This window comes from Gallus gallus, chromosome 7 (genome assembly GCF_016699485.2).
Source record: "Gallus gallus isolate bGalGal1 chromosome 7, bGalGal1.mat.broiler.GRCg7b, whole genome shotgun sequence".
NCBI lineage: Eukaryota > Metazoa > Chordata > Aves > Galliformes > Phasianidae > Gallus > Gallus gallus.
Genome location: NC_052538.1, coordinates 20906690 through 20928231, shown reverse-complemented (window position 1 = coordinate 20928231; position 21542 = coordinate 20906690). Strand labels below are relative to the sequence as shown.

At 37.0% G+C, this 21542-nt stretch overlaps 1 protein-coding gene across 7 annotated transcripts in view; it reads left to right on the top strand.

Moving 5' to 3' along the window:
- SLC4A10 (solute carrier family 4 member 10) overlaps window positions 1-21542 on the top strand; it is a 154439-nt gene that overhangs the window by 28304 nt on the left and 104593 nt on the right. For 5 of the 7 annotated variants that reach the window (XR_001467521.4, XM_015289719.4, XM_015289718.4 and 2 more), the window contains exon 1: window positions 5227-5520. The exons of the other annotated variants lie outside the window; for them this stretch is intronic. Coding sequence is in view for 4 of the 5 variants with exons in the window: in XM_015289719.4 (XP_015145205.2) it covers window positions 5440-5520 (81 nt within the window). In the remaining variant the exon portion in view is untranslated. Of the gene's footprint in view, window positions 1-5226; window positions 5521-21542 lie in introns of those variants that run through there. 7 annotated transcript variants of the gene reach the window in all.

The window sequence follows — 21542 nt, the reverse complement described above, 5'->3', positions numbered from 1 at the left end:
CTGTGTCATCAGCAACACCTTAAGATACAAGCTTCATTTCTAGTGTTGCGATGCAGCAACATTGTTGATGTGGTGTTTGGAAAGGCAGGTTTTGATACTGCTACATTAACTGTTAGAAAAGTTGGAGCCAAACAGTTATTTTGTAAGTTTTGATTCTGCTTCTGCTTATTTCCTATTTTGTTTTGTAAATGCTTAGAGGTTCCTTTAACCACCATCATGGTTGTCCATAGATGAGCTGATTAGATTTGTGTAATGCCTGTCGAAATAATCTCAAAAGAAGAGTCTTTGAACAGTATTTCATTCAACAGAACAGAGCAAACATGTCCATAAACTATCACGAGTTTTTATTGAGTTAACAAATTTAAACTTATATTTATGAATTCATTTCCTTGCTGTCTTGAGAAGTGTATTTCCATTTTATAACAAAAACCTCCAAAAATTTAACGGGATAATTAAGTAAAAGATAAATATATAGACTAAAGGAAGGTAGTAGAAGCACTCCTTTCATTAGGATTAAAGGGAAATAGACTATCGTTAATTACTTTTGAGCTTATTCCTCTCAAGTACAAAGATATGTTTTTAATCTGTGTTGGTCTAAGAGATCCCCAGAAAATTAAGTTCTGATGAATTATTTTGGGTAAGAGAAATTGCTGAGCTACTTATGTTGTTTAAACCATTCTGTGTTTCAAGAAGAAAACTTGGTGTCTTCAGTACAGGAGAAACCAATTGTTGAGTCATTTTTGTTTATTTACTTTTTTTAAGTTTTTAAAACCGATTCAAGGTTCTAAATTATTTTCTTTAGTGCTGGTATCTTGAGAGTTACATAGATCTCCTCCTTGGCCTTTCCTTTGTTAAGCTAAGGATGATGAACACTTTCACTTTGTTCTTCAGATTTCCCTGACCATTATGGAAGTCGAGTGTCAACCAATAACCCCAGATCTGTTTCCTCTACACAGTCTTCCATCCACTCTGCTTCAAGCCTGTAGCATTGCCTGGGGCTGTTGTAGCTAAAGCAAAGGACTTGGTGCTTGTACTTTTTGAGCTTCATCCCATTGGCCTCAGCCCAGCTATCCAGCCTGTCCACATCCATCTGTAGGGCCTTCCTACCCCCAGGCAGATTGACACTTCCTCCCAGCTTGGTGTCATTTGCAAACTTAGTGAGGGTGCACTCAATCCCCTTATCCAGGTCATCATTAAAGATCTGAACAGGACAGACCCCAGTAGCGACCCCTGGGGAACACCATTCATGACTGGTCTCTAGCTGGATTTAACTTAGTTCACCGCTGCTCTCTGGGCTGGCTGTCCAGCCAGTTCTTTACCCAGCAAGGAGTGTACCTGTTCAAGCCTTTGGCTGCCAGCTTCTCCAGGAGAATACTGTGGGAAACAGTGCTGTCTACGTAGACTACATCAGCAGCCTTGCCCTCATCCAACAGGCAGGTCACAAGATCATAGAAGGAGATCAGATTGTCAAGCAGGACCTACCTTTCATGAACCCATGCTGGCTAGGCTGGATCCTCTGATTGTCCCGCTCATATCATGTGATCTCCCTCAAGATGATCTGCTCCATAACCTTTCCTGGCACCAAAGTCAGATTGACAGGCTTGTAGTTCTCCAGATCCTCCTTATGACCCTTCTTGTAGATGGGAGTCACGCTGCCAAGCTTCCAGTCCTCTGGGACCTCTCCAGTTGACCAGGAATGCTGATAGATGATGGAAAGCAGCTTGGCAATCCCCTCCGCCAGCTCTCTCAGAACCCTTGGGTGGATCCTATCCAGGCCCATGGACTTCTGGCAGTCCAGATGGAGTAGTAGGTCTCTAACAGTTTCCACCTGAATCATTAGGAATTTATTCTGCTCCCCATCTGAGACTTCCAGCTAAGGGGGTAGGGTACCCTGAGAATAACTGGTCTGACTTTTAAAGACAGATGAAAAGAAGGCATTGGGAACCTCAGCCTTTTCCTTATATCCTCAGTGGCCATGTTCCCCATTGCATCTGGCTAAGGACGGAGATTCTCCTCAGCCCTCCTCTTACTGCTAATATATTTGTAAAGAAGATTTTTTGTTGTTGTTGTTCTCTTTTACCTCAAGGGCCAAGTTAAGTTCAGGCTGGACTTTTGCCTTTCTAATTTTCTTCCTGCACATCCTAACAACTTCTTTGTACTCTGCTCAAGTTGTCAGTCCCTTCTTCCACAGCAGATAAATTCTCTTTTTCTCCTGGAGCCTCAGGAAAGGTTTCCTGTTCCTCCACACTGGTCTTCCCTGCCTGCTTACCATGCAGCACAGGGGGACAGCTTGCTCCTGCACCTTTAAGACTTCCTTCTTGAGGAGCATCCAGCCTTTCTGGACCCCATTACCCTTCAGGACTGAATTCCAAGGAAACCTCCCTATCAGTTCACCTGATACAGTTTACCTGAACAGTTCAAAGTTCGTCCTCTGGAATTCCAAGGTAGCAGTTTTGCTGCCCCCCCTCATGTCTTCACCAGTAATTGAGAACTCTACCATTTTATGGTCACACTGTCTAAGGCAGCTTCTAGCCTCCACACCTCCCATGAGTCCTTCTCTTTCTGTGAACAGCAGGTCTAGTGGGGCACCTCCCCTGGTAGGCTCTCTTATTGGCTGCGTCAGTATACATGAGTATACATGATTTGCATGTATAAAGTGACACCTCTTGATACTCAAAAGGAAACGGATTATCAGCCTTTTTCTCTAACATTTAACTTTATAAAAGTGTTTCTACCCATTTATACTCATTGCTAATGGAATTTTCACTTTTGCAAGATGGTAATTATGATGCCATGAAGAAAAACGTAGGAATATCTTGCAGGAAAAGATTTCACTGTGGGGATAATAAGCACAAAGAAAAACTGTGTACTTTTGGTGCATCTATAATTTGTACTGAGATTTTAACCTAACTCAGGAAAAAATTCTTCCATCTTGTCCCACATTAGCTCTTGAATTTTCATGTTTCTATCTGTGAGAGAGACTATATGCTACCAGAAACTCCAAATGGTGTTTAGACATCTGTGACTGTAGCTCCTTGCTTTGTGTGTTTTCACTCTTTAAATGGAGATTGTGTAATGGAAAATTAGCACAGTGAGAGGCTGCAGAATATTTATGAAAGATGAGTGGGCAACATATGTTTTTTATGTGGTCACTTCCTTTGCTTCACTCCATGTTTCTAGTCTCCGTATCCTATCTAGGTGGCTTGTGGGGACTTGGAAGAGGTTGTCAGTAGTTCACAGGCTGTACTTCCTGTGGTTGTACTCCCTTACATAAGCGCAAACAGCTACTGATATGAATAGTTTGCAGAACTGAGTGTTTGCACAGAAATGAATAATGTAATATTTAGTAATGATGTATTTCTTTTAAATTACTTTTGGAAGTGAAAATATTGTAGGAGATGTGGGGAGAGCTATTTTCCTTGTTTCCTATTGTTGAATCACTCTGGTCTATTTTATGAAGGATCATTTGTCTCTTTGTGCATGTATTTATATCGTGCGCATAATTTAGTAATTTTCTTTTGTTTGAAAGTGAACTCATGATCTATTCTGAAAGAACTTTAGAAGTGGCATCTTCCAAGAGTGGTCACAGTGTTTGAAGTGGCACCTGCACTATCACCGACACTCAAAAGATAATGTCAGGTTAGGTTAGGCCTCTTGGATAACTCCCTTGGAGAATATAAAAAGCAGCATCAACTGTAGCCTGATTTTGTACTTTAAAGCCTCACAGGACTTCTCTGACTGGCATCTTACTGAAGATAGCTTCATTAGCCAGGAACTTTGCACATCTAAGCACAGGTCATGACAAACCTCCTAGAAATGTATGACAAAATGTATGGCAAGGTTCTGTTCCTTGTAGGTGAACTGTCCTTATATTGAGATAGTGGCATGTTGTATACAGTGAAACAATTACAAATTATTAGAAGACAGTTTCTCTGTCTATAGGTATGATATTCATGGATGAGACTAGTATGTTATTCTCAGTGTCATAATGTGGATAACTATAAGCCAAACTTGATTAACTGTAAGTTACTCAAAAAATCAATTACTACAGCTGTATTATAATAATTTTAAATGAACAGAATTGGATGTGGGTGAATTAATTTAGAACCATTTACATCTTGTTTCAGCATCTGCTTATATTTCAAAATAAAATAAGGACATTCACATTAATATGAAAAACATGAGAACTGTTTGGGTCAGTATAGTTAAATCAGGGTTGATTTCCCTACCCTTCCCCCAGATTTTATTTGTTTGTAAAATTATATCAGTAGCAATGTATTTTAGTATGTGTTGAGATGATATTCTTGTGTTTTTAAGAATATGGGCTGTGTCACAGAAGGACTTTCTTACTGTGTCAATGCTAGTAATTTTTTAGTGGGTCAAACTTTTCCAGTTTGTAGGTTGCACTATTTCTTCTTAATTCTGTGACGGGATTTTTTTCTTTGCAAAGAGTTGTTGCTGCAATAATAGAAAAAATAAATATAAATAACAATAAATATAAGTAACAATCTATTTCACTTTACACTTGCATCAAATATGTGTTTTAATAAAAAGTGTAGTTATTACTGTGTAGTGTTAACTGTTTAAATATTACTATGGAGGGTACTGTACATTTGTTAGCATGAAAGGTCTCTAGTATCAGAAAAAAAAACATGCATGATTGCTTTGTTTGATAGCAAAACACATTTTTACTGTCATAATACTGGCACATTTTCAAAGCATGCTGTTTTCTGGCTGCTAGCAGGGAGCAATGGAAACAATGCAGTGATCATGCATTTTCTTGATAGTAAATACCAAAATAGTTAAGCAAGCAGTGTTTTTAATTTAATAGGGACTCAGATAAGTCCGCATAAAACAGCTGTTTGATTACCACAGAGATATTTTAATGCCTTGCTGCCTGTGAATTGTTTGTAATTTATTTCTGGTAATTTTCCTTCGGATCAGACTGAAGCTTCTTCTGAATGGTGATATTGCTTGTTGAGGAGTGGTCATGCGAGCAAAATTTGATAACCTCGATATGTCACTTCATCTGCTGCTTTTCTTTTGTTAATGCAAAGCTGGTTGCATAATATCTAATTTCTCCTTTAGCTGACCACAGATGAAAACAAAATCTATAATGGCAGTGCTGGGTTTTATAAAAAACGCAAGCGAGGAGTTGAAGGATGTGGCTTGTTCTGTTTGGATGATGCAGGATTGCTTTAAGCAGTAAGCTTACTGTTTTCAGATGGCATTAGCAGCATCAGTGATATAGCTGTGTCAGCCTCCTTGTCTACTGGATGTCTGTAACTGCACGGAGGAAACTATATTTAAGATCTGATATCTGGAGGGTAATGACTCCAGCACCTACTGATGGACAGAATGGCTGTTAATGCTTTCTTTGCTAGCCCAGAAGATTTTGAGAGATAGATGGATCTGTGATGCACTTTTGTAAGACAGGAAATGCAATTTTTGGGGGTCTCTGGAAATAGAAAGGTCATGCAGCTTGGAACCGGTGAGACATTACAATCTTTAAGTCATCAGGTATGACCTCATAGTTTATACTAATATTTCTAATGTAAATGTTTGTTTTACTGTTTTAGGTCATTTATGATCTCTTTGTCTCTGTAATTGCTTCGTGTTGGATTTGCTACAGGATTTATAGGGTAGACTGTTTACATAAGTAGAGCAACGTACATCTTGCAAATGTAATGTGTTGTGAATTGCTATTTGAACAGTGAAACATTATTCTATATACATTTTTTTCAACCTGCTTTTATTGTGAAAATGATTTTACTTAACTAAGTCATGGTAGAAGGTTATACCCTTGCTGTAATATAAAATGGCAAGGTTGTGTTGCATTTTTAGTTTGCTTTGTCTTTACATGGCAACACAGTTTATTGTGTGCATGTGTTTATTTGTCATATGAAGCACAGTATAAGGCAACTCTACCTACAGTGGCAGGTTATTTAAAAGAACGTAGCACATTGTGTAACAGGACAGAGCTATTCTGCAGGCACAGATCTTCATTTTGCAGTAGCAGGTTTTTTTTTTTTTTTTTTTTTTTTTTTCCCTGTTCATTTCAAATCAGATTTTAAAATATCTCCCTGGACATAGCAGTAAAAGTTTGGCAAGGTAATGCTCCCCCTTTTAATTATTATGCTCAGTGATGCATACTAATACTAATGGGTTGTAAAATGGAAGATTAATAGCTTACATATTTAGAATGCTTAAAACCAATTTCATTTTACTGAATCATGTCTCATCCTTTTTTGTTTGTAATTGTTGCCAACTTTGTTGCAAGGCTGATACTTTGGGATCTGCTAATGTATTGTGGTGACAGATAGGAAAGTCAGAGCACATAAAAGAAAACAAATATGTGGGTATTTTACATAGGAAGATAGTGGCCTAATTTCATCTAGGGGCACAGAGTGGTATTAGTTATACTGTTACTACACTAGGTATTTCAAAGGGTCGATAATAGCTGTTGATGAGTTCCTACTTTGTTTCCCTTAAACACAGCATAGAGCAATTATATACCGTAGAATTAGTAGGGGAAGTTTTATTTTCAAAAATGATGATCAGCTCCATCTTAAGAAATTCTAGATGTATTTGCAGCACATTTCCATGGCAACATATTTGACCATGTGTTTTAAAAGCTCAGCTGAAGCCTGAAAGTAATGTGCAATTTTTCTGCTGCTTGCTTTATTCGTGTGAAACAGCAGGCTTCACGTGTAACTATTTAGACTGCAAATGGATGGGGGTGAGTGGTATTTCCTGACCCCAAAGCACAGGATTTAAGTGATCAAGGTTTGAAGATATTCTCATATGTCCACCTAGAAATTTATACGTGCAAAACATGGCTTTATTTTGGATTTAGAGCAGTATTCCAGTTCCACCCCAGTTTAATAGCATTATGTTGGAAATGAATGTGTGGGAGACCACAGAAGACCAAATACGAGAATGTGCAGCAAATTGCTTCAGTAAAAATGGCTGTATTTTCAACTTTAATTAAGAACGTATTTCTAAAAAATGTTATATTTCTCTCTCTGGCCATAATTTATAGTTTACCAGTCTACTTATCCAGCTTACATTCTTATTAATAAGGGGGAAGGGCTGTCCTACTCTTAAGCTTGATTAGGTCTGGAATGATTTCACTATACCTTTCGCTTAATACAAGATCTTTTTAATCTGTTAGAATTTATTTCAGTATTTTAATGTATTAGGCACAGTGAGTACATTCTGTTTCTTGGCATTGGAATGAAATTCCTGAAAGTATTGGTTTCACGGTATTTTGGTGCTTTGTGAGGTATTTACAGCCTTTTTAATAGGACCAACCTCCCCCCACAGATTCTTTGCCTTACTTATTGAAGTATTATTTAAAATCCTAACTTACCTGTGTTTTGAAGTTCTTCCTGAGGTCTTCTTTGCTCATTTAAAATAATTGGATCTCTGTGGAATTTTGCAATATTGGAAAGTATAGCAGTATGCCATGTGCTTACCCTGGATTCTGCTTTATAATTTGTATTAAGTCTGCAAGTTATATTCTGTGGATTCTTTTGAAATGTAACATTGACAATAATTACCACATAATGCAGTAGACATCTACTATGGTGTGTTTAGGATAGAAACTGTGTATTAGGTAGAAACTGTGGATAGAAAAGGACAAATTGGTGAAGAATGTTTGCTTCAGGAAGTATATGTTTAGGCCATTCCATTTTGAAACAATAGTATTGCTGACTTTTTAAAATGAGTTTGTTATTTCACTCAAGGGATGTATTTCCATTGTAGGTGCATCTTCATTTTTGGGACTATACAATAATCATAGAATCATTTGTGTTGGAAGGAACCTTTAAAAGTTCATCTAGTCCAACTCTCCTGCAATGAACAGAGTCATCTACAGCTAGATCAGGTTGCTCAGAACCTGGTTCAGTCTGAACCTGAGTGTTTCCAGGGACAGAAAACATACCACCTCTCTGGGCAGCCTGTTCTAGTGTTACCCTTATTGTAAAAAAGTTTTTTATTATATCCAATCAAAATCTCCCCTCTTTTAGTCTGAATCCATTCCACTTTGTTCTGTCATAGCAGACCCTGCTGAAGTGTCTGTTCTCTTCTTTCTTACTGACACTTTTAGATATTGAAAAGCTGCTTGCAGGTCTCCCTGGAGGCTTCCCTTCTCCAGGCTGAACAGTCCCAACTCACTGCTCCTTAGGAATGTATTAATGAGGAGAAGTTCTTACAAGATGAGTAATTGAAGCAAGGTAGATACAAACATACGAGAGGGGAAGTGATCTGAAAATTTAAAAGCATAGAAACTGTTAGAAGCTAGGACTAGATGATCTTGGAGGTCTTTTCCAACCATGGTGATTCTATGATTCTATTTTAAGTCCTGCCAAAAAACTAATAAACAAACCCAACCTCAAAAAAAACCAAAAAAAACCAAAACCAAACAACAACAATAACAAAAAAAACCCAACCTTTAAATGTGTCCAATCTGCTAGTTTTGTTTTTGTTACTTTCTTTGAAAAAAGTTTTAATTGAAAATATATTTAAAAAGTTTTGCTACTTACACACAATAACTATATTATGGATTTTATATGTGGCCCAAGACAGTTTCTCTTCAATCAAAGCTGCCTAGACAAGTTAAAAAATTGGATACCTGTGGTTTAAACTATACTTACTGACATTTGGAAAAACTGTTCAAATCTGTAGTCAGTGAATCCAAACACAGTGTCTTGACTTAAGTTAAAAACTATACCTCCCCTCCTCAAACCAAATTAACTGCACCTTTCACTGTATAAAGAATACTGTGTTAAGAGGGAAATCACTAAATGTTTACTTAAAGAACTGGTTTCCCTTGATCATGAATGAAGAATACACATCTTTAGTGTAGTGTATGTTTCCCAGTCTTCAAGCATTCATTTTTTACAGAATTCGGTGAAGATTTCAGGAAGAAACAAGGCTCTCAGGAGTTGTATTAACTAGCTGTTTAAGGAGCTGTATTAACTAGCAGGTTGGATGAGAAGCCAAGTATTTGTGTCATTTATCAGTTCTAAACGTGAATGCTCACATGCATGTACATAGTTATATATATGTGCCTGTGCTTCCACCCATTTCTGGTTGTCATTCTAATTCCACACTAATGACTATTCTCACACCTTACAATTCAAGTTCTTAAGGAAATGACAGCACCAGGGGAAATGGGAGATAGTGGCCAAGCCTTCACAAATGGCAAAAGAACTCTAGAAGCATGAAGTGCTTTCAGGATGACTTGAAGGGATTTTGTTTCTTTTGCCCTAGATCAGACTCCCTCCCAGAAGATGTTCCTGTTCTCTGATCAGATTCTTCTTATTTAGTACTTGAATTCATGTATGTGGGCCTAATGACCTGAATTAGGGTAGGCTTATAATAAGTATGCCAGAAAGACCTAGGCAGAGTGCAACTTAAATTAAATGTGCAATAACTAACTGCAGGGTCACAGAATATGTAACTGGATGACTCTTTATTGGTTTGTGTTCCAAGAATATCACTATGTGATCAATCTGAGTGAAGACCATTTGAAGGAATTTATAAGTACCTGAAAATGTGAATATATCAAAACAGTAATGCCATAGTAATCTATGAAATAGTCCCAACCAGTTGCCATAGATGTGAAGCCTCCTAAGAGGGAGTAGTAAGGAAGGCAACCAGGCTAATGCAGAAAAAGAGAATGGTTATGCATTATGTAGGATGGCATTTTGGAGAAGATTCAACTACAGTCAGACTTTCTCGTCCCCCCGCTCTGCTCTGCTCTCTGCTCTGATATTGATAACAGGAGTTGTTAATACTGTTTCTTTTTTCTTGCAAGACTATTCATTTTGCTTTACTTAGATTATCAGTATAAGTTATTAATAATAAAAGAAAACAAAACACCAAAACATTAGCACGAATGCTGTTTCACTACTGTGATCAGGCTTCATGATAATTAAACTAAGCTTAAGTAGATGCTGTTCTGCAATTCTGGTAAATTTTGATATATCAATTGGTAAAAATCAATATAAACTACAGATTAAGCTATAAAAAGCTTTCCAATGAGCATACTGATTTGACTGTGACTCTAAAAGGGAAGCCATCATGTTCTTGGACCTGTTCTAAAATGTAGATACCATTATTACAAGATTTTAAGTGATTATAGGGTTTTTTCATGTTAGTAAGGGAGCTCTGCCCAAATGAAATAAAATAGCTACCCCAAAATCAAATAGAAAATAACAACTTAGTCTGGCTTGCTACTCTGTCTTTTATCTAGAGACAAGGCACTCCAGAGACCGAGTCTTGGTATCAGTGATAATCTTTTACCATTTTAGACTTGGAGACTAGCAGTGTAATTATATTAAATCAGGAAAAGATTATAATGATTGCAAGATTGAAGAGTTGCTGAGGTTGGAAGGAACACTTGGGGGTCTTCCAGCCCCCTGGAGCTGAGGAGATTGGAGTCCACCCTCCTCTGCCTAGAGCAGGGAGAGCTAGACCACATTGCCAAGCATTGTGTCTCATCAGGTTTTAAATATCTCCAAGAAGAGACTCTGCAGCAGCTCTCGGGAGCATGTTCCAGTGTTTGACCAATCTCATAGTCGTTTTCTTCTTGTATTTAAGTGGAATTTCTCATATTTCTGTTAGTGACTATTTCCCCTTGCCCTGCCACTGGGCACCACTGAGAAGAGTCTGGCTAAGCCTGCCCTACTCTCCCCCAAAACTGTTCTTTGTATACTCTAACAGGACCTCCCTGGGCTTTCTTTTCTCCACTCTATGCAGTCCCAGTTACTTCAACCTCTCCTTACTTGACAGAAGCTTCAATCCCTTCATTGTTTTCCTGGTCTGGTAGTGAGGTCACTCCAATATATCCATGTCTCTCTTATAAGAGGGGGGCCCAGAAATAAAGCACTTCAGGTGTGTCTTCACTGAGATGAGTAGAGGGGATGGTTCTTATTGCCTGGGAGGGAACTTTAGATGGTGTGTGAAATAGTCCATCAAATACAGGAAACTTTGGATGGAGATCCTTGAAAAATGAGGAGTGAAAGCACTGAAAATTATAAACAATATATATTTTTTGTGATCTTATGGAGAAGAAAAGCTTTGAAAGTGGCTTTATTTCAGTTGTAGCAATTGTACTAGTGATGAAACTTGTTTTAGAATTTCTGGTATGAAATATGAGTGCCCAAGTGACAACTGAAATAAGCAGAGAATGAATTCTAAAGGGAAACATCTAAACTTTTGGTTTTTGAAGCTAAGTAAATTTTAATGAACTGATTAATAAGATATCATCTGGCATGGTAATAGCTAATTAAAAAAAAAAAAGTGAACTCTGAGGAATATGAACTACAATTGTGTCTTGTCAACTTGCCCAAAATGATTTCTGCTGGAACTTTAGAACATGAAGAGTGCCTTCAAATGTTCTCAGCTGATGCAGCAAACATCAGCTGATACAAAATATTCGACTGAGTGCATTGAATGAAAGTGCAAAACAGGCATTAAGGGACATGAGGAAGGGTTTTGAGGTATGGTAAAACTTTGCTTATTTTTGTAATAGCTTCCATTTTGTCCCCTGGTTGCCTAATTAAAATAGAGGTGTCTATAGGAGCCATCATTGATTAAAAATTCTGTTCTGATAACATGATGAGTTTACTTATCTGAATTCTCTTTATGAAAGATTTTATATAAGCAGATGCAGTCATTAAAATGCATGCAGTAGATCATTCCCATATGGTATGTATCTAGATTTAATGCAATTAAAACCATTCTAATGAAGGCAGTATCAGCTTTATGCCCCAAACTTGTGATAAAATTTTTTCAGCAGAAATTGTCACTTTTTTTCACTTGCCCGAATTAAGTGAAACAGCAGAGCCATATCTTATCCTTGTGTTAGTAAGGGGATCTGAGCAGGCTGATGTTAATAATTGCACTCAGGTATGGAGTGTGCTTATAGATAACTGTTTACATGATTGAGCCCTGACTAGGTGAGAGGGTAAGCTATTCTTTAGGGGGATTCTGTCCAGGAGTTAGCCATGCAAGTCAGTTATATCAGCAGCTGTTGCTCTTTTGTTCAAAAAAGTTCTATGCTGCACCATTTTTAAGGTGTTTAAGCATTTATTTTCTATTTGCCAGCAAAAGTAATCCAAAATACTTTAAATTCAGAAGTAAAAAAAAACCCACACAAACCACTGAACCTCTATTTCCCATTTTTTTCCCTCCCTGGTTTTCTTCTAACTTTTCTAGTCTTATTCCAGGAAAACATTTTGGTGAATGTAAAACTTTAGAATTTATACATGTGTGTGCTCATCAGAAGATTAGAAAAATCTAATACATAAAGAAAGCACAGATCAATAGATTTTTCTTCCAATGTCAGTAATATAATGATTTCTTATAGCACTGTATATTGCACTGAAGATTATTCCTGGATGCTTAGATTTCACGTGGCAGATATAGGCCTAGTGCTATCATTATTGTTATGGAACCTCAATGCCTGGTGACTGTGATATATCTTATCTTCAGAACATCCGTTGTGGTAGTTGTGCTAATACGTGTCAAAGTATGACTGCAGCACAGGTCTTAATGGCGGTGACTGGATATTGCCAGTAAACAAATGAAATGTAAAGCATATCAGAATGAAAAGCAGTCTTGGCAGTGATGGCCACTTTCTCCACTAAGTGATTGCTTTGTTGCATTTGCCAGGCTTTTTGCCTCCGCTAGATCTCAGTGTACTGTCACCAGTCCTTTTGTATGTAACATTAAGTGAATTTCTCATTGCTGTTGCTCAGTGTCTTCCAATGACTCACTGGGGTTGGTTATTGCCCAGCCTGCCTTCTGCTTTCCTCCTCCTCTTTCCTGAGTGGTTTTCTGTTTTGTAGGGTGCAGATGTGCTGAAACTTCTCAGCCATCTAACTTCTAATGCAAACACGCATATTTTCTGTGGATGTCAGTGAAAGATGTAATCTGTGCTGTCAGAATTTGTTACAAGCACTTCCTTGTGTCCTGAACATCTATTGTACAGGCAACTTCAGCAAAGATCTGGGACACACGCTGTGTCCTGATCTTGCCTGCTTCAACATGAAGATGTGTTAAATTGTTTCCTTTTTAGTATCCTTTGCAATTGTTGAGACAGCGGTTAAATTTATGTTTTTAGCAATGTCTGTATCATCAGCTATAAACAAATTTCCCTGGTAATATCTCAGACCTTATTTCCCTTCTGAGCCTCCTTTTATATCCATAAAAATGTTGTTATCAATTTCTGGCATAATTTCCTTTTAATTTTACTCTTTACTTGGCCATACTGTGCACACCTGTAGATCTCTAATTTAACATAGAAATGTACAGCAAAGCGCCTTTAGCTTCTAGTATGGACAGTGCAAAATTTCTTCAGATAAACTGCAATTTATTCAGTCATAGCAAACAAGATTCAGGCTCTTGGGCTTTGGTCACTTTTAGTACATGATTATATAGAGAGCTTGGGCAGCCGTGAGCCTGTAAAATAAATTGGCCAAGCCCTGCAGCTGTTCTTGTCCCCAGAATAGATGCTCCTGCCTTCTCAGCATGTTCATTGCCAGATACGCTCCTCTCTTGGTTTACAGTTTGCATGTTCATGTTAGGCACAGTGATGTATGCAGATGTGGCAGGTAATTGTGCAACTAGTCTTTTCATAAGACAACAGGGAACTCGTCATTTCTAAGTCAAGAAGTACCTGATGCTTGGTAAACTTAATTTTGAGAGACTTTTTTGTTGTTAATGAAGGCAGTGTTTTGTTTACTCCATCAGATTCTTAGTGCAATTCTACTCTGTTGGAACAGATGCACATGTCTAGTTTTCTAGTCTCTTGTCAGACGACCTCTTGCAGAGTCTCAGCAGAGGACCATCCTTTACATACGTCAGTTCCCATGTCTTTTTGGTGGAGCATGAGAATGTAAAAATGGTTGTGCTGGGTCAGACCAAGAGCTCTCCATAGCATCTTGTCTCTCCGATAGTGGTAAAAAAAACCCAAGGAAACATAGAAGTGGGGCAGGTGCACAACATCGCCTGGGTACTTTCTGAGAACCTCACAGTTCTCAGTGGTTCCAACATTGTCTTGTCTGTTCCTGAAATAGTATATTCGGTGCTTTTTATAGATTTCTATTCCCAGATCAGCTCTGCTTTCTTGAACTTAATTCAAATTAATATTTCTTGCACTTAAAACTTTTAGTATCCACCAGAGTTCCACAGCTTGCCAATTTGCTGTGTGAAGAACTATATATTTCTGTATGCTTTGAGTCTGACTCCAGCTTTCATCATTTAATATCACCATCCTTCTTTACTCCTTCAAGGATGTAAATGATCACAGCATGATTCCACAGGATCAATTCTTTTCTGCTATACCATAATTACTTCGGTGCCTTGTAATTTTATTCTTATAATCCACCACTAACCAGTAGCAGGATCACTGAGTGACTATTGACAAACACTGTTTAGAAATCTTTGCAAAGGGTGACATCCTTTGCAATATGCAATATATGGTCATCCAGTTCAAACATACAGAGATACCTTCAAGGGTTCTGCACACTACATTCATTGTCTTACCCATGGAAACTGGATTATAAACTGGGATTTCTTGGCTAAGATATCTTGAGTACTTCTGTTGGAAGGGTATCCAAAAATAATAGCAGTTGACTTCCACGCAAGCTGGATCTCCACAGAAATGTAGTGCAGCATGACAGTAAAAAGAATAACAGAGGAAGCAGGAATGTGTACTAAGTGATACATACAAGATAATATCAGAATTGCCTTTTTTTTTTCATGGGTAACTTCAAAGAAGTCATCACATCTTTGCTAATCTTTTATTATTCTTTGAAATGAACATTACTTCTTTGATTCAAGGTGATGAAAACTGAAGAATGAGAATAATCGGGAATTAAGTTTTTAAGTGATTATCAGTTATATCCATTACAGGTACTACGCACAGAATTTATTGACTTGGTCTTTATGCTACTGAAAAGGAGACCTATCTTAATTAAATATATCACTCATTACTTCTTCTTTTCTTCCTCTTTTTTTTTTTTTAATTATTTTCATTTTTAGCAGATAAATCAGAAACATGCATAGACCGCACAGATAGCATACTAGTTGTGCTGGAACCTGCTGCTTTAGTGCTTGTGAAGTTTTGGTGGACGGGTAGGCTTACTCACTGCCCTGTGAACATTAGATCCACTTCTAGCAGCATAAGTAAGGACTTTCCTCCAGAAGTGGTTCTCTCTTCTTTTGTTCCTCTGTCAAATGTTCTTTGGTTTCAGTATAAGCAGAGCTGGATGAAGTAGGTTCTGTCTCTACTTGCTTTATAAAAGCTGTCGGCCATTTTGGTTTGAAAAATGGATTAAGGGAGATTTGTTTTGTTCTGCTAACTTCTTATTACTGTTTCCAGTCTCCAGTTGACGCTTCTACGCCGTGCCTCAGTTTAAAATATATCATTCTGTTTCTAGGCGGAAGAGAGCTCTTATATATTCAAGTATTCTGTGGCAGTCTATAGCAATGCGGTGGTTTAAAATAAAAATTTCCAAGAATCTTATATATCTCCTGGGTTCCTATTGACCAAGCTGGAGCTGCACAAGGTGCAAATGAGTGTAGAATCTCACCTGTGTTTTTGTGGATTAATATATTTGGTGTGATTCAAACTGCTGTGAATTCCACTACTTTAGAGCAAGATTCTGTGGCTGAACCCAAATGCAAATAAAAAACCTTTTGGATTATGAAGCTGCTGTTTTGGGTTGAATTCTGCTACATTTAGATCTGGAATAAATTTGAAACCATAGGTGTAATCATACTAGAATATAAACATTGTAAAGAAAATAAAATTGTTACACATAACTTTTTTCTAAGTGTTTGTTCCCGTTGTTTTTTAAATACACATAACTAGCATGATTAGCATATCAGACTGAGGGGAAGGAGTGAATTTCAATGCACTTTTTTTTTCCTTTTTCCTCTGAGGCAGATCAATTGTGAGAACTTTTAATGTGTTAGCCAACATCTGTGGCCCCCATAGATAGCAGCTCTGATTGCAACCTTATTTGGGGACAAAAGCCCCTGTGTAACTTGCTGGGAAAAGTGTGGTTTAAAATATGTGTACCAGCTTGGCTCTATTTACAGTTTTTTCCACACACTTATTTCTGAAACAGAAATATTTCACTTGAAAATAATCACCGGTGAAAATAAGTATCACGTTTATCAGCTGTAATATTTGGCATGGAAAAGAATGAGTACGCTTTAAATAACAAAACAAGTGGCTTCAAAATAAATAAATGAGTAACTAAACCCCACAATCACTCCCTCTCCAAGAACCCAGACATCTATATGTCCAAGGATGCAGGAGAGCACTTAGCCAGTGATATTTTTTACTCTCTTGTGTGCTATATTATAAGAAGAATTAAGCAATCAGTGTGCTATTCTGGCAAACGATCCATAAATATGATTAGAATTCCTAGGAGAATAGGGGCTAGATTAGTCCAATTCTACATTACAAAAGAGTTATTAGTGCACGTTGGCATGAACTACTAATATAATTACAGAGAGCACCGGTATAAAATGCCTCCACCAGTACTGCTTATGTAGACTTGGTATACAATATAAGGTACAGGATTTAATCTATGTGAAAGCAAGTCATTCTTATCAATTTATCAATATTTTAAATCACCATGTAATTAATTTTAACAGATAATGTACAGTGTGTGTAGAAAGTATATATAATAGCCTCTGTTATCTAGAGACTTTAGAATATATGGGAGAGTACCAATTAGGATGGCACAGTTTCTTTTTTCTTGTTATTGTTGATTGCTTTATTGGTGCTTGTATTTCTGTGTTCTGTTTGATGCTTCTCATGCTTTTATATCCTGTGTGCAGATCACAGATCTGCAGATGATCGTAGATCGTCCTTATTGCTTTAAACTTCTCTGCCTCAAGTTCATCCTCCTCTATCTGGTGTTTCTGCCACAAACTTTTCTTTTATCTTTAGGTGCAAAATGCCCCTGTTGTCTTTATTACCTGCTCTTCATTTTATTTTCTTGATTTTTCTGGAATGTTAGTGGTCTTCAAGAACCTGGGGATCATCCTTTTGCCTCCTGTGGTTCCCTATAGCCCACAGAACTCTGTTCTCCTTTTTCCTGTTAACCATGTCTCATCCATGATTGTGGGGTTTGTTTGTTTGTTCGTTTATTTATTTTATGAAGACTGCTATCTCTGACAGTACTTTCTTTGGATTTGAGTAAAAGAAGTTGGCATATCTGTGACCTTGTTCCTGAGCACTACTTCCTCCTAGCTCCATTTTTTTTTTTTACTTTTTCCTATCTTTTTTGAACAATAATTATTTGTTTCTTCCACCCTAACATTACTACCATTTGCTGTGCACACAACTTTACCTATTACCATCTGTCTCTCTGACTATGACTTGCAACTTTCTTCTCACTCATTAATAATTCCTTACATTTTGATTTCCATGTGGATGACCATCCAACTCTGTAGCTGCCCTGGTGCTGTTTTTCATGTGAACCTTATTATATGTACTTAATCAGCTACACACTTGAGTAGGTCACCTCTAAGCACAGTGTTCTCTGAATTTCTTTTCCGTGATAACCTTTTTTTTTTTTTAATTTTCGACTTTTTTATTCTCACTCCAAGAATGAAAGTGTGTAAAACTTTTTTTTTTAATCAATCTAGAATTCTTTTCTGCTCTTATTTCCTCTATTTTTCTATAACTTCCTCTATCAGCATAGACTTACTTACAGTCTCTGTTTTCTTTGCTCGTCTTATCTATTTTAATTGTTCTTCTCATCCACTTCCAAACCCTTCTGACAACTCATGTCCTGGCTGACTCTCAGTATCTTTCTGATACTGACTTTCTCAGTTCTTAGTGCTATCTGCTGTGCTACAGAGATACTGCTGAATATCCCTGGTGGAAATCTTTTGATTCTGCTGACTTTCTGACTTAGAGATTTCTATACTTCTAGGATTTTTGTTATGCAATGAGTATCTTTGCTTGCAGTTTTCCCTGTTTTGTATTTTTTTTATGAACTCTATACTCCCCCCCATTTAAATCATCTATTTCCTTTTGTTTTCATGTAAATTTATTAAGATTAACCAACCAGCATCAAAATTCAAGCTTCTTCCTCCTTTTTTTTCTGAAACACTGCTCACTTCTGGTTGGTCTCTTGCACTGATATTTATCTTACTAATGTTCAACTTGACTTATACCTGGAAGAATTCCAGGCTAGTTCTCTATTCTCCTCCACTCCATCTGTCGTATCTCTAAGCTTTGTATGCTGTATTCTTCACAAAATTTTGTTGGTTTTAGGCATCTGTCATTTTGTTCCTGTTGATTCTCTTTCCAGACTTTGTTTCCTTTTAGGTAAATCTTCTCCCCCCCCCCTCCTTTTTCTGTAAGAATGTTTTTCTGTGTGTGTGTTTTTAAATCACCCGGGAATCCATTCTCAGCCTTTGTATCCTCCTTCACACTTTAATTTTGGATAATGTAGCCATAAACATAATCTTTATGAAGATATTGCTACTGTATTTTTTGTGGTCTACCTCCACTCCAGTTAAATTCAACCTGTCTCAGAAAATATTCTTGGTCCTCAGTGGCCATCTGAACACAATCGTGTCAGACACAATTCCAGAATTTTCTTTACTGATGCATTCCTCTTCCTCTATGCAGTTCTGAGGTCTGACAGTTCTTGTTTGTCCCTGTAGCCATAATTCACATTGAAGGCCTGCTCGTATCAGTGCTATGACTATTATGATCTCATCTTCCTGTCTGACTTTGAAACTTAAAGCTTTGCTTCACTTGATTAATGGTGTTAATATCATCTTAGCTTATTCCTCTGCCTACATCATTTGCTTTTAAAAGTCTATTTACTCATCTTCTCAAATAAAAACTTCTGGTCTTTCTTTTAAAAATTATATCTTTGTTTCTTTCCCTTCCAGGAGAGGTGTTCTATCACAGATTTGATTTTTTTCTTTGCTCTCCTGGCAGTACTTATCTATTTTATTTAATTTATCTTTGTGTGCTTTCTCTTACAGTACCCCGTCTTCCTCAAAACTCTTCTGCAGTCTGTAAAGTTAAGTCTGACCTTTTAATGACTGCATAGGTGGGTTAGCTTGTGAGTCTTGTTACACTTAGCTTGCTGTGTATTCTTGTTTGCATACCTGCTTGTCTTTTAGAATACATGACTGTTGATATAGTGATAAAGTATTTACTATCACTTCATACATACATTTGAAGTATATATCTTAACAGAGTCCACTGATGCTATTTTTCTTTCTCTGCATGTGAACACATATATTTAATAACAATACTATTACTACTAATAAAAAAAAGAGACAGTATTTGCAGCTATAGGTGAGGATCCTTATGAGGCAAAATACAGACTGGGATATTGTTATTTGCTAAGTACCTGCAATGAGATGGTGCCAAGAAAGGAGTCTCTTGATCTGTCCGGTAAAAATTGGTAGTAAATGTAAATGGTCCAAGTACCTAGCAACATACAGCATATTGTTTTAATAGCAAGTATTATCTTTTTAGAGTATGAACACAGACACACAGACGCACGCACACACACACACACACACACACACACAATCAGTCTTAAATAAAGGAAGGAAATGTTGTGTTGGCAAGGAATGGTATGAAAATCATCTGTTGATTATTCTTTTTCATCATTGTGTATGTAATTGTTTTTACTTTACAGCAATATAATGAAATACAAATAGTGGTGTGTAATTCAAAAAAAATCATTACTTGTGCTGAACCAGTAAAACTTAGTATCGAGTCATTTCTGCTGTTTTCTCTTGAATACTGGAAGTACCTATATTAAAAAGTTTGAGAGGTTAATTGTAATGTGATACTGGTAATTTAGCAAATACATAAACAAATTGGTAAATGTTTTGCCTGTTAGAAGGGTTGAAAAAGCTTTTGCTTTGGAAAAGTTTCCCTACCACAGCAGGATTTAGTGGCCATATGAGAAAATTGACAATGAAAATTGTGAAACACTTTTCTAACAGTAAAACTCCTTTCACATAGAAGTACTGACATTTTCTTTCTACTGTACGGTAGTACTTCTATGGGATAAATTATCTAATTTTAATATAAAGAATACGATAAAAGTCATATCAGTGGTTTTAAACTTCTATCTTTTTTTTTGTTGTTGTTAAATATCTTGACGAATTTAGAATAGCAAGCTCATGGAAGTTGATGTTTAAAACTGTATTATATCACATATGCAATCTGAACGAGGCCAGTTCTTAGATCTCTGAGAGGTGAGAGCATCAGCTGAAATACTACTATTCATAATTTGTGCTTACCTTTGGCAGCACATCTTAGATTTCTGAATGTACCACTTGTGCTGTCCTAGGCTTTTAAACTATGCACATCCCTTATTATTTAGTCTACTGTCATGGTCATTGTCCCAGTGCATTTTGACTGAGTCTTTGATATGAAAATTCTTTCTCCAGTGCTATGTTTAATTCCCTTGGTTTTCCTAGCATAGATTTTATATTTCAAAGTGTTGCGCAAGTAACTTCAAATTAGCTTCAAACTTGGTATCTGAAATCTATTTATTTGTCATGTTCTTTTCAGAGTACATCATCAGTTTCATTATCATGCCGCCTCCTTTTCTGCCTTTCCTTCCCCTCCCCCCCCTTAATTGCTTCTGCACTGTTTATTGTTAATTTATTGATAAATTATTATTTGTTTGTTTGTTTTAATTTCCCCTAAAAATCCCTTTGTGAATCAACTTCCTGAACCTTCAGATAACATCGTATCATTAGTGGCTTGGGGAACATTATTTTTAATGCCCTTTGTGAGTAGAGTTAATTCTAACTGATTTCTCAGGCATGGCCCCCCATAGCCACCATGACTTACTAATAACCTGAGATAGGTAAAAAAAAAAAAAGAGAGGAAAGACAGCTGGAATGCCTTTGTCTAATAATAAGATAACTAGTCTTTCTTATACTGTGGCTCTATAGACAGTGTAAAAGTTCTTTACATTTCACTTAGAGAAAGTGTGCGTTTGCATGCAGCAGGACATTTCTGGGTGATAAAAATCTGTGACTGTCAATCACATCAATTACAGTTGCCTTGATAAAAAAGAAATAATCACTAATGACAGAAAAATTCTGTAAATCAAAGTAAGTCTCTGGAGACAAAAAGTATTAAGTTATCCTTTCTGAATTTTCTTCTGATGTTATTTCCCAAAGAGGTCTAAATATGTAGTGCTTCTGGAGCAGATTCAGAGGCGGGTCAGAAAGATGTTCAGAGGTCTGAAGCACCTCTATTACGAAAACAGGCTGAGGGAGCTTAGCTTCTTCATTTTGGAGTGGTGAAGGCTTCAGGGAGACCTTATTTGCAGTCTTCCAGTTCTTAAAAGGAGCTTACAATCAGGAGAGAGACAGACTTTTTACATGGTCTGATAGTGATAGGACAAGGGAGAACAGTTTTAAAATAAAAGAGGGAGGGGGGTTGGATTTAAGATTAGAAAATTAGGGAGAAATGTTTCAGTCACAGTATGGTGAGATGCTGAAAC